The sequence below is a fragment of the Hipposideros armiger genome, unplaced genomic scaffold, assembly GCF_001890085.2.
Source record: "Hipposideros armiger isolate ML-2016 unplaced genomic scaffold, ASM189008v1 scaffold_161, whole genome shotgun sequence".
NCBI classification, from domain to species: Eukaryota; Metazoa; Chordata; class Mammalia; order Chiroptera; family Hipposideridae; genus Hipposideros; species Hipposideros armiger.
The window spans coordinates 2,343,534-2,357,496 of NW_017731511.1; the positions used below are offsets into that span (position 1 = coordinate 2,343,534).

A 13,963-nucleotide genomic window follows, 5' to 3' on the forward strand; every position below is an offset into this window, starting at 1 on the left:
CATGAAGACATTGGTCAATTTTATCATTGTCACCTCAACTTGACATCACGATGATTGAAGCTGGTTTACGTAAGCATATGAACAACTTAAAACAAACAGATGAGTAAAGGAAGGAAAATAAAACCAAGCTAAGGGCATATTTAGTGTATAAGAATGTGTGCCACAGGTTTGTAAGTAGGCGAGGTTTCTAAAGATTGCTTCATTAGGACAGAGTGATGCCTTGAGGAAGACTTGGTAGCTGCAAGACTTGGTACCTTCTTCACTGGTTAATATTTAGAGGTACATCTCTCTGGGCCATAGAGGCACTTATGGAGAAAAAGAGTAAAGATGGAGATGATTTACCAAGAGCAATTTTAATAGTGCCAGTGAAGGAAAAGCTACAAAAACATGATCCAAACTTCCTCAAATTTGGATCACCATATAACGTCTTTCATGCTTCGTCTTTTCCCAGCTGGCTCATAAAATGGGGCTCAAGTGGAGACACCAGGGTATTGTTCAGTTATGATTTGAGGGATCAGAGACTCTGAGCAATAAATAGCCTACGGAAACCAAGGTGCTGATTTGAGTAGGTAATTACACGGGAAGAGAGTTTGGACTCGGAGTGGTGGTAAACAAGAGAGCATGTCTGCTTCCCATAGCAGGTTAACTCATCCTGAAGAGTGGAGTAAGTCTGCTGGGCCATGACTCAACGTGCCCGAGTTATCAGGATTGCTGCCTCTACTCCCTACGCCTTCGGCATCAACCATGTTGATCAGGTGCTGGCTCACTGATGTCAGCTTGGCTAGTTCAGGTCACGGGACTACCAAAGTCTCCAGGAGTTAAAACGTCCTGGAGGACTGTGCCTCTTTCCAGGCTCTTCTCTGCCTGGTTGTATATACTGTTTATTTTCAAACACGAACGGGCAAAAGACCTTGGGCTACAGGAGACATGCTGGGGGCAGGGCCCAGGGATCTGCATTTTCCAACAGCCGCCTCAGCGGATTTGATGCGATGGCCCGGAAACGACCTTTTGAAAAGGAGAAGAAGGTGGTAAGAACGGTGATGCAAGGATCAGCTGTGACAAGGCGTCCTGTTTGTGCTGCTTTGTTGGTTAAGGCTGATCCGGGCTTATTCACACCTTAGAAAATTTAAAAAGCCGTAAAGCCGTTGAGTCAGTCCCTGAGGCGCCTGCTCTGAGGCAACTCGCCTACGCTCCGGGACGCGACGCCGGCTCCACCTAAGCCGCAGGTGTCCGGAGCGCCCCGGGCTTTTCTGCCGGCTGCTCTTGAGCCGCAGGTCTGCGGGGCTCCTCGCAGTTTCCCGCCGGGACCCACGGTCCTCCGCCAGCCACGGTGCCCGCTCCACAGCCAAGCGCCAGCGACGCGCCGTAAGGACCGGAGCACAGGCCGGAAGCGCCCTCCGGGCCTGCGCCCTGCCCGCCGGAGCCGGAAGTTGACGACGCCAGCGGGTACGTCGCCCTCCGCGGGCCGCGCCGCACCATGCTCCGCGGTCCCGGCGGCCTCCTCGGGGTCTCCGTCCGACCCGCCGCGGCCCTGGCTGTGGCTCTGCTCTCGTCGCTCTCGCACTGCTCTCTCCTGGAGCCGGGAGACCCTGTGGCCTCGGCGCTCAGCCCTTATTTTGGCACCAAGACCCGCTACGAGGATGCCAACCCCTGGCTGCTGCCGAACCCCGAGGCGCCGCGGCGGGACCCGAACCTGCTGGAGGAAGCCTGCACCCCGGTGCAGCTGGTCGCCCTCATCCGCCACGGCACCCGCTACCCTACGGCCAAACAGATCCGCAAGCTGCGGCTGCTGCACGGGCTGCTGCAGGCTCACCGGCCGGGAAATGACAGGGCCGGCGGCGGCGGCGGCGGCGGAGACCTAGGCGCCAGGCTGGCCGACTGGCCGCTGTGGTACGCGGACTGGATGGATGGGCAGCTGGTGGAGAAGGGGCGGCAGGACATGAGACAGCTGGCCCTACGCCTGGCCTCCCTGTTCCCGGCCCTCTTCAGCCGCGAGAACTACGGCCGCCTGCAGCTTATCACCAGCTCCAAGCACCGCTGCGTGGAGAGCAGCGTCGCCTTCCTGAACGGGTTGTGGCAGCACTGCTACCCTGAGTTGCCGCCGCCCGACGTCGCAGGTGACCACCCCGTCCGCTGGGCCAGTGCCTGCCTTGGTGTTAAATCCTAACCCTCCCGCCGCTCTAAATCCTCGCTTCCCCCACCCCGGCCCTCAATCCTCCCCCAGATCCCGTACTTCCCCAGTCCATCCTCTCCTTACCTCTGTCCCCAGTCCCCCATCCCATAGGCTGTTCAGGACTTGGCTATCTCCCTTCTCATTCATTCATTCATTCATTCATTCATTCATTCATCGGGTATGAATTTGGCACCTTCTATGAGCAGGGCGTTGTAGTAGACTTTGGGGGATCCAATCGGAAAGGAGAGACAGGGCAGTTTTTGATCATTCCCCAGTTGAATAGCCCTCTCTGAGCAACAAACCCGCCATTTCCTCTCTCGCTGGCAGCTAGTTCTACAGCTGGGCACATTTTTTAATACAATCTAGGACTTTATTTCTGAGGCTTTGCTTCTGATCCTATTTGGGGTTTTTGTTTGTTTGTTTGTTTTTACTTAGTGATTTTTTTCAGTTGTTGGTTCTAGACCGACTTCCTCTATTTTAGGAAGCTACTTTCAAATTTTCTGTACTGTTCCGGGCTTTTTACCTCTGTTTTGTTTTTATATGGGCTATAGAGTGTTCCTCACAGCTGTGGTCTGTGGTCACACACAGATCTTTACTAATCTATCCCATTACGTAAGCTTTTGCAAAATTTGAGAGATCATCCGGTGGGGGCCCTTTTATTTTGCAGGTGGAGCAGCAGAGCCCAAGAATATGCCTTGCTGATTGCCCTTTATTTGAGGACTAGAATCAGGCCCAGAATCCAAGTCTTCTGTTTTTCCCCAAATGGTGCTTTTTTTCCCACCTTAGAAAATATTTAGTAGACACAAATAATAATAATAGCAAACACTTAATGCCTACTATGTGCCAGGCATGTCTTACATTTATTTCACTAAATCCTTACAATAGCTTTCTCTGAGGTTGATAGTGTTTACCCCCTAACTGATAAGAAAATTGAGACACAGAAAAACGAAATAATTTGTATAATTTCATATAGCTAGGTATTAATATGTATCCAGGTCTCTTAACCATATGCTGTGTAGCTTCCATTTGTCCTGTAACTTAAGGATAATGATAAAACATGAAACATTTTTGTGCCAGAGAGATGATCAAGTGTTAATATTTTCTTGATCAGTTTTAAAGTCAGAGTTGAGGTGAGACATCATGTAGCCCGATGAAAAATGAAATAGACTGGTTTGTCATTTCTCCAAAAGCATCCTTAAGCAGTTCAGCCATCTCCAAACTTCCTCCATTGATTGTATGTCATGTTACTGCTCAGTGGGTAATTCAGTTGGCTGACGTGTTTGCTCACTTGTTGAAATGTGCTTTTTAATCATAGCTAGGCTTGTTCCATTAATGTGTGTGAAAATTACCCATGAGTCTGTTAAATTAACTGAATGTTGAAAGTAGAATATGCTTCGTTAGCAGCACGATATATACAGAGGGTGCCAAAAAAATGTGTACACGTTTTAAGAAAGGAAAAAAACTGTATTAAAATTGTAATACTCAATATATACAGATAACAAAAGATGAATATAAGTCATGTGTTACATCTGTTGGCACCCCTGGTGTAGTGTATACCTAAAAGGAGCTACTGAACTACCTGGGGTGAATGAATATTTGCCCTTAGATGGCATTGTGAGGATTTGCATTTGTCTGGAAGTACAAAGCAGGGATCAGGATAGCTCAGGATAAACTTGCCCCTTACCATTTTCAGTCTCAGGTTAAACCCTTTGCCTAGCTACTTCATTATTATCTATAGACAGCTGTTTTGCCTATTATGTACATCTGGGCTTTTGAGGGAGGCCACTGAATTAGCTTTTGTATTACTGAAACAACAATACCTTTGTTTCTGTTTAAAGAGCAGCAGTAATTAGATAATAGCAAGGATGAAATATCCAGATGCACTTGGGAAATTATATTTTGAGGCCACAAAAAGAAGACAGATGACAAAGATCACTAATTTTCCTAGTTAAGATGTTTTCTTAACTGTAATCCAGTCGGTAAAGTGAGCAGAATTATCCATTGAAATGGATACACACACACACACACACACACACACACACACATTTTTTCCCACACACACATCCAAAGCAAAATGGTATATATAGCTAGATTTAATTTTCTCATATACAGAAATAGTATGCTTGGTGTTCTTTTCATGGTAAATATTGGAGAAATGATTGAAAGCTGTGTGTTTTAAATATGACTCTGAAAAAACTTAAAAGCTACTCCTATAGTGGAAGCATGATTATGAATGCTTTTCCAATACATATTTGTTGCCAAACTGGAGAAATAATGTAACTTATTAAATTCTAAATGGAAATTGTCTGAGATCTTCAGTTAAAAAAATAAATCAGAAGTACCTAGCACAATAAAATACAAAAGAATTAATGTATTATATTTTGTGCTGTTGTCAGTAGTTTTTGTCCAAAGCAGAATCTTTTGTAAAGTAACATGGGACTGGGAAAGTTAATTGAGAAAATAAAATACTTCATTTAGACTTTGGCTTAGAGTAGTAAAAACAGATTTGATCTGTTGAATTATCTCTCACCTTGTAATTAAAAACTTTGCTAATTTTTAGTTTGTTTTTCAGGTTTTTGTGCCTAACAGAAGCAGTATTCATATAACACATTTTTGTACTTTGTATAACATTTATGTCTAATTATTTCTATTTTCTTTAAGAAAACGTTCATTTCATTTACCTTTATTTTATTATGTAGTATTGCTATAACATTTTATCTTTGATTCTCAGTTTCTTTAGTCTTGTAGCATATACTCATGAATTACAATTACAAATGGGGAGAGTAATTTTGTCGTCTTTCTTGAATAATCTGTGCTTATTTCAAACATGCCAGTGAATAAGTAGATTTTTAGTGTTTCTTTTCACACTTGAAACAAAATTTTCAGTAATTTTAAACTGTCATTTATGTCAGTTATACACACACACACATGTGCACACACACCCACACATATCTTTTTTTCCCTTTCAGACATGGAGTGTGGACCTCCAAGAATTAATGATAAACTAATGAGGTTTTTTGATCATTGTGAGAAATTTTTAACTGAAGTGGAAAAGAATGATACGGCTCTTTATCACGTAGAAGCCTTCAAAACTGGACCAGAAATGCAGAACGTTTTAAGAAAAGTTGCAGCTACTTTGCAAGTGCCGGTCAACAATTTAAATGCAGGTAATGTGCCTGTTATCTTTCATTTGAACTCTGAAATAGTTTTTGAACTCTGAAAAATGAAAAAAAAATGGAAGCATAAAGCTATTCCTTTTAAAGGTCCACAGTTGATTTTACATTAAAAAAATAATGTTCTAGGTCAAAATTGTACACCTCATGCTTACTTTTTTTATGTTCATATCTTCTTTGAGTTTTATGTAATTAGTGTACAAGATTCTTGCTATATCCTGGAATTTGTTTTTATTTTTGAGGGCAGAGATACATAAAGCTTCAGCTCTAAGATTATTTATAAAGCAAAAATTATTTCTGTGTTATCTCATAAAGTAACGCGAATGGAAAGTCATGTAAATTCTTTAGCTTTTGAAGCAGTTCAAAAGTACATGTTAATGTTTTGAGAGGGATAAGTTTTAGAAAGTGAAAGATAAAGTAAAGTGAGTTTTTCAGAGGCTTTAACCCTGGAGATGCTGAGAAAATGAGCAGTTGTGTCTGTCATAAGGTATTGCAGTGGAGATGGGCTGACTACAGTTTATCATGCAACCAGGGCCACTTGAGGGGGAAAGTGACATTATTAATAATTTGCTGGGAAATCAGGTGGAAAATCAGGACATGTGGTAACCTAGAAGTGGGAAATTAAGAAAATAAGATTTTTTTCCCCTGTTTTTAAGGAATTTATAATACATAACGCTGATATTGACCGATCAACAAACAAAGATTATGGATTTCATTATATTGTGAATAAATTTAAAAAGACTAGACGTAGGGAATGTTGGAGGGAAAACAGTGGATTGGAATCTTGCAATCATAGAGCCTGAATACTTTATAAGGATTAAAAAAGTGAAGATGCCTAGAGTAGCATTTAAAATTGAATTTTTTTCTCTTTCCCCAATCTGGTTGTACATTGGGGTCACCTGTGGAGCTTTAAAAATTGTTTTATTGGGAATAACTCAAGCATATGGACAATAAAGGTTAATACAATGACTAGTGGTATACCCACAACTCAGTTTTATCAAATTTTAACATTATGCTTCAATTAGTTGCTTTTAATATACTGAGGTTTATTGGTCCTTTTTCAGAATCGTATTTGTCATCTTTTCTCCCCAGAGGTAATTGTTGTTATGAACTGAGCATTGAAATCATTCCATGCCAGTTTTTATACTTATGTTTCTGTACATAAATGGGATATTGTTTTGAAGATTTTTAAACATTTAACAATGGTATGAAACTATGATATCAGTCCAAAATTTTATTTTAATTTTGTGTTTTTGATTTAATGTGTGTAATTCTAGCACTACATTTTAAATTTATGTACAGATTTTCATAACTATATCATTATCTAGCCATTATTCTGTTAGTGGGCATTTAGATTGTTGAAGTTTGTTTGTTTTTTAACTATTTTTAGTCTCTAAATGAACAAGGATTATTTGTGTTTTACTGATGGGGTAATTGAGAGCAACTTTTTGGAGACAATATAAGCATAGTGGTTAAAATCATGGGTTCTGGAACTGGAATATGTGTTTGTATTTACTATTGACTAACTGATCTTTGGCAAGTTCCTAATATCTCTTTAGTTACAGAATAGTTCCTTTCTCTGTAAAATGAATATAGGAATTGTACCTACCTTATAAGTGTATTGCAAGGATAATGTGAGATTAATTTATGCAAATCATTAGCACAGTATCTGGCACACAGTAACTGCCCCAAAATATTTTAGCTATTTAAATACCCTTATTATTATTATTATTATTATTATTATTATTATTACTATTTTACATCGAGAGGTGATGCCCTGTGTATTTTCTGTAACTAGTTTTACTTAGCAATATATCTGTCTCTTTTAAATGCTTTGTTGTTTCTTAGGATGTATGATTTAATTTCAAGGTCAATGCTAGTTAACTTATTTAACCCATCATCAAGTTTTACTGGTGAAAGGGGCTGAAGCTGTTACAGTCCAAATTCTTTTCATAGGAAATCATTTTCCTAGTGAAGTTTTTCTTAGTTTCTGACTCTTTCAAATAATACTACAGTGAACATTCTTATATCCTGGTTTTTGCACTTAAGAGTTTATAAGATAAATAGCTATATGTGGAGTTGTTGGGTTAAGGAGTGTGACTGTTTTACATCTTGACATGCTTCCAAATTGTTCTTTGAAAGTGTAGAAAAATTTATATCAATAATGTTCATTTTACCCTATTTTATCCAACAGTGGATATTATTAGTCATTTTGATTTTTGCCAACTTGATTAATGAAAAATGGTATCTAGCTTTAATTTTCATTTCTTTGATACTTGTGAAGGTGAGCATGTTTTCATGTTTATTAGCTATTTTCATTCCTTCTGAGAATTGTCCCTTTTTAACCTTGCCCATTTTCTACTGGATTATTTTTTTATTGATCATAGGTATCTTATGTGTTATGAATATTTATATATCCTTTAATTTTGCTTGACAAAGGACAAATCCTTTGTTTATTGTATTTTGCTAACATTTTCTCTTAATTTTTTGTGTATCTTTTAAGTCTCTTTATGATGCCTTTGTACAGAAGTTTACATCTCTCATATAGCTGTGTTTGTCTTTTCATTATGGCTTCCGAGTGTTGTATTTTGCCTAGGAATCTTCTCTTACCGCAAGATTATTGTATTTTCCTATGTCTTTATTATTTTAATTTTTAAATCTCTAAGTCATATAAAATATTTCTGAGGTTCCAGAAACTGACCAGATGTCAAAATGTTCATAACAAATGCATCAGAGCCATAACTCATCATAAAAAATTGTCTAAACTCCCATTTTGCATGTGGGAAAATTGAGACTCATTACCTAGGTGAGTTGCCCAAGATAATTAGTAGCAGATTCAGGTCTCATAGCCTCAGTTGTCATCTTATGCTTTTTCTTTTTCTACTAGTACTGTAGAGAGTTTTTTGGTGATTTTTTTTTTCAGTCAACTCCCCTCCAGTTAAAGAATATACCATATGAACTGACTTCCATAGTTTCAGAACTAGAATTTTGAGTGTGAAAAGCCAGGACCTTAAATCAAACATACACGGTACTTACAAATCACTCTATTATATTGGATATTAGGATTATAAGCCCTTTCATTTATATAAGCACAGTTTTTAAGTGGCTTTTATGTATATTCCCAATTAAATATCCTTTTTGTACCGCTACAGGGAAGTTCTTCAAACTCAAAACTAGTGCCAAAAATATGTAAGATCAATTTTTTTTTTTGGTCCTATTTTTCTTGAGAAAGAAGACAATGAAGTTAAAGAAAAATCAAAGCAATGAAGGCAACCCCTGCAGTTTGACTTCTTTTCTCTCTCTCTCTCTAGCATTTCACCCACTTACCCTGGACTAGAGAGCAGTAATTTTATTTGCTACTAACAAGGCTACCTTTTGTAGTCTAAGTACTCATTCCCTTATCCCTTCTCTTCAAAATCCAGGTGTATTTAAAAGTAATGTAATCAGCTAATGAGCAGTGTAAAAATTCCAGGTAATTTATTCTGAAATCCATGCCTGATTGGGCAGCCAAGTTTGAAAAACTGATGCTGTTGTCAGCCTCTCTCCTTCACTGTGTGATTTTTTTGTTTGTCCTCTCCTTGACCCTTTGTTTCACCTTTCTCCTGACCCCTCACTTACTCTAACCTCTAGACCCTTTCTACCTTTACAGCCTTCTCACCTTTTATATCCTTCTTTCTGTACTTGCTTCTTCTTAATAGTTATAATATGAATTGTGTAGCTAAAAGAACTGTTTAATAAATGTATTTTGTTGTTTCTGATTTTTAAGTTGGGGACTAAAACCTTTTATAACTTTTTCCCCTCCTTCTCCAACCCTCTAAAATTAACAAAATCAAGTTATGTTTTATATAGTGAGCCCTTGGGTTAAACTGTTTGTGTTTTTGGTAGGCAGATATAGTCATAGCAAACATACTACTTTTAAAAACAGAAAAAAATTACCGTTTTACTACTGTTTCACAGAGAGAAAAATTTTTAGTTCGTTGGACTGAAATGTATACCTCCTCATGGTTTCTTCTTGATAGTTCCACTTCTCTTCTTTTGGATTGTACAGAGTAAGTCTTAATTCTTTGATAGCCAAGGAGAAACTGAATAGTGTCCTCTCCAAACGAAATATCGGGGGTGCAAAAAAATATATACAAGTGGACACTTTGGTCAATGTTGCTCAAGCAGTAGTTCATCATAATCAGAAGTGTCTGGACACTGATGGTAAACACTTTGAGCACCTCTTATAATTGCCGAAGTCAAACGTGACTTGTATTCATCTTTTATTATCGGTATATATTGAGTATTACAATTTTAATGCGGTTTTCCTTTCTTAAAATGTGTATACATTTTTTTGGCACCCTCTGTATATTCATTTCTTCAACTGCTGCATATGGCATTCTGCAGCTATTTAGCCTTTGGAAAATTGCAGAAAATGGTAACCCACAAATTTTACCTTTTTTTCAGATTTAATTCAGGTAGCTTTTTTCACCTGTTCATTTGACCTGGCAATTAAAGGTGTGAAATCTCCTTGGTGTGATGTTTTTGACACAGATGATGGAAAAGTAAGTATTACTTTCGCAGTTTCTTTGCTTTTCTTGTGTGATTTTTTTGTCATTTGAGGCAGCTACTCAAAAAATAAGCAGAGTAGAGAACATTAACTGTCTTTTGACTAACTCATAAGTTTCCTTATATAAATGGAGATTGATTGTTAAGATAGAACCTATCTAGTTGTGACTAATATGGGTTCATAAAACTCTAGAAAACATTCTTCCATTGTGATTTGATATCTAGGTCCACCCAGTTAAAAACCTATTTAACCTAATATCAGATGTTACTGCTGGAAAGGATTGTAGAGCTAATATAATCCAAATTCTTCTTTTTATAGGAAGCCAAAGCTCAGATGGGATGAATGGTTTTTCAAATACCTATTTCTTTTATAGCAGTGTTCATGTTAAATTGAGTTCTTTGTTCTTCTACCTGGTGATGGCAGTAATTCATCTACAGTTTCTGTCTGCCTACTTCATTTTTTTTCTTCTTCATTCATATGGCTTCTTTGTAGACTTTTAGACTCTAGAAAGAGAAAGGCAGACAGGTGTCTGGTGACTTCGAGAGAGGCAAATTCTGGTCAATTCTGGCATGTTGGGATCCAGAGAGATGGGGTAGGAGAGAGTTGTTTCCTTAAGCGTTGAGGATCTCAGCATTGGATAGACCTCTGGTGGATGAGAGTAGGATGTTTCTGTATGCACGTATCATTCCGGAATATGGGCTTTTGAAACTTTAGTCATCCCTTGCATACATAGGAAATGTTCAGTATTCCATATGAAAATCAATTGTTAACTTTGAAATTTAACTTCAAATTTTGAAGAGCAGTGTATTATTTGTCAGATAGAAAGAAGCAGGCTTTTAAGTAGCGAGGTAATGTACGAGGTTGGACAATTTAGTTTGCGGACTCATCCTAGAAAAAGTGCTACACCCCTCATTGCTGAATATCACTGCAATCACCTTAGAAGTACTCCCCTTGGGAAGCTATGCACTGACACCAGTGCCTAGTCCACCCTTCAAAGCAATTTTGGAACTCTTTTTCTGGAATGGCTATCAGAGCTGTCGTCGTATTACCCTTGATGTCCTGAATGTTATCAAAATGTTTTCCTTTCAATATTCCTTTGTCTTTGGGTAAAGAAAGAGGTCATTGGGGGCCCGATCAGGTGAGTTGGGAGGGTGTTCCAATACAGTTGTTTACTGGCTAAAAACACCCTCACAGGCAGTGCTGTGTGAGCTGGTGCAGTGTAGTGATGCAAGAGCCACAAATTGTTGGTGAAAAGTTCAGGTCGTCTTAACTTTTTCACGCAGCCTTCCAAATAGTAAACTTGGTGAACTGTTTGTCCAGTTGGTACAAATTCATAATGAATAATCCCTCTGATATCAAAAAAGGTTAGGAACATCATTGCAACAAGTTCACAAACTTAATTGTCAGACCTCATACATTGGAAATTAAACAAGTGCTTTATTTTGTTACCCAAAGACTTAAGTGATCAGAACCAGATTAAAGGTGATTTCCCTTGGGTATTGTGCCAGTGGGGGACTAGGGCTTAGCAGGTGAGTTGGAAGAAGGGAAAAGAGCTTTCAATGGATGATTGCTCTAGGATGCTGAGCACCAGTAGTAATAGGTGTATTGTATTTCCTCTCTGTGATTCCTCCTGAGGATCTACTGTTTCTCTGCCCCAAGTATCCAACACCCTTCTCATCTCCTCTAAGTGTCCATAACTCACCACTTCAGAAACTTCCTGTCTTACCCTCCTTTGAAATGCCCTGTGCTTAGGATGATCATAAAATTTATCTTTGGCATACTTTTAAGTTGGCACCATTTATAATTATGCCAGTATAGGTATAAACTGAGACTTATGGTCACCATTCACATATATGTCAAAATACCTCACCTCTTTTCCCTCCCTATTCAGAGTGCTGTCGGGAAGAAAGCCAATAAACAAAATTGAAGTGATTTTCAGTATTGTGTAAATGACTGCTGGGTGTTTGCAAAAGGGAAATTTACCTTTTAACAGAACAACTTATTTGCCCACGTTACTGTAGTTATTGGAGTATTTGGCATGTACTTGCCTGGTCGCCTGCTATCTCCCCATTTCCTATTCTGAGTAGCTATATCCATGTGATGTGGTCCCTTACTTCTGAATACTGACAACTTCTGGTTTAAGAGCAAGCCACTTACCCTGAAGTAAATATACACACCTCAGATCATAACCAGGCTCTCTTTATTCATCTTCTCATCACCTGCTTGTACTACCTTCCCTTTCACTATTTGAATTCCTCTCCTTTCAAACATTGTACTCTCATTTTTTGTCTTCTTTTTCTCTCCCGGAAGGTAGTTTGATATGCCACAAAAACCCTGGAAGTCAAGATCTGGGTTAGAGTAACACTTAAACTTTCTGTGCTTTGATTTTCTTATCTATTAAAAGATGGAACTATTACGTGACACAGGAACACCCCTGTAATTGTAAGATTCTATACTACTTGTTATTTTCTTTTCCTCCCTTTTCTTTGTAAGATTGTCCTTTTATCCCTTTATTGCTTATGAATGCCTCTTTTTTCCCCCAACTTATTTTGAAAATTTTCAAACTAACAGAAGCTGTAAAAATAACACAATGAACATTGATATCCTTCACCTATATTCACCAGCTGTTAGCCTTTTTTGCCACATTTGCTTTTTTCTATTATATGTATAATACTGGGTTGTCGGGAAAGTCATGATGCATTTTTGCAACGAAAAACAGAAAAAATACGTCATGACTTTTCTGACAACCCGATATATTATATATTAATATATATTAAAACATTAGTTTTCTATTGCAGCTATAATGAATTCAGACTTAGTGGTTTTGAAACAACACAAATTTATTATCTCACAGCTCCAGAAGTCAGAAGTCCAAAATGAAACTTACAGGGCTAAAATCATGGTATGAGCAAGGCTGTCTTCTTTCTGGAGGGAGACTTTAGGGGAAAATTCATGCCTTGCCTATTCCAGCCTTCAGAGGCCAGCTGCATTCCTTATATCACTCTGACCTCTGCTTCCATGGTTATATCTTCTCTGACTATACTTCCTGCCTACTTCTTAAAGGGTTCTTGTGATTACCTTGGGCACACATGGATAATCTAGGATAATCTTTCCATTTTAAGATCCTTAACTTAATCACAAATCTCCTTTTATCATGTAAAATAACATATTCATAGGTTCCAGGAATTAAGATGTAGGCATCTTTGATGAGCCATTTATTCTGTCTACTCACATATCTTTTTCCTTTGCAGACATCAAGACACTTCACCCTTAAATACTTGGGCATGTACCCAAACAAGAACATCCTCCTACATAACCATAATAAAATATAATTTCATATATGCATATATAATACAGTATTATTTAGTATATAGTCAATATTCAAGTTTTTACATTTGTCTTAATAAAATCTTATATTTGTAGCTATATATTTTTTTTTAATTCGGAGTCTACTCAAGGATCACTCACTGCATATACTTGTTATATCCTTTTAATTTTCTTTAATCTAGAAGAGTGCTCCTGCCTTTCTTTTGTCTTTTTTACATTGGCATTTTGCAGGCATCTTGGTCAGTTTTCTTGTTTGTTTGCTTTTTGGCAGAATGTCTTTGTGTCTTATTTTTAACTTATGATTAGATTGGAGTTTTTTGTTTTTGTTTTTTGACTAGAATGCTATGTAAGTGGTGTGTCTTTTTTAGTGCATCACATCAGAAGGAATGATGTCAGTTTGTCACATTGATGATGATATGTTTGATCATTTGATTAAAGTGATACCTGCCATATTTCTCCATTGTGGAGGTACCTTTGTAAACAAAGAACTTCTCATTTAATTTACCATGATTTGAAAATTTGAAATACATGTTTATTAAATTAATTGCATATGACTTTCTTTTTTATATATATAAGTAGCAAATAAGTTAGATTCTTCATGTAAAAATATGAAGTCCTTTTTTTTTTTTTCTCAAATCTACACCGTCGCCGGCAACTCACTGCAGCCCAGCTCCAGGTTGAGCTGTTGTTCAGCATCTTAGCTATAGAGGGCAGTGTCACTGGCCCTCATATGTGGGATCC

General features: G+C 38.2%; 1 protein-coding gene across 1 annotated transcript in view; it reads left to right on the plus strand.

Annotated features, from left to right (window-relative positions):
* The first annotated feature begins 1,420 nt into the window (after nt 1–1,420).
* MINPP1 (multiple inositol-polyphosphate phosphatase 1) overlaps nt 1,421–13,963 on the plus strand; it is a 41,901-nt gene continuing 29,358 nt past the window's right edge. The window contains exons 1-3 of the mRNA XM_019651516.1: nt 1,421–2,117; nt 5,143–5,340; nt 9,793–9,890. Coding sequence (XP_019507061.1) covers nt 1,478–2,117; nt 5,143–5,340; nt 9,793–9,890 — 936 coding nt within the window. The 5' untranslated portion in view covers nt 1,421–1,477. The remainder of the gene's footprint in view (nt 2,118–5,142; nt 5,341–9,792; nt 9,891–13,963) is intronic.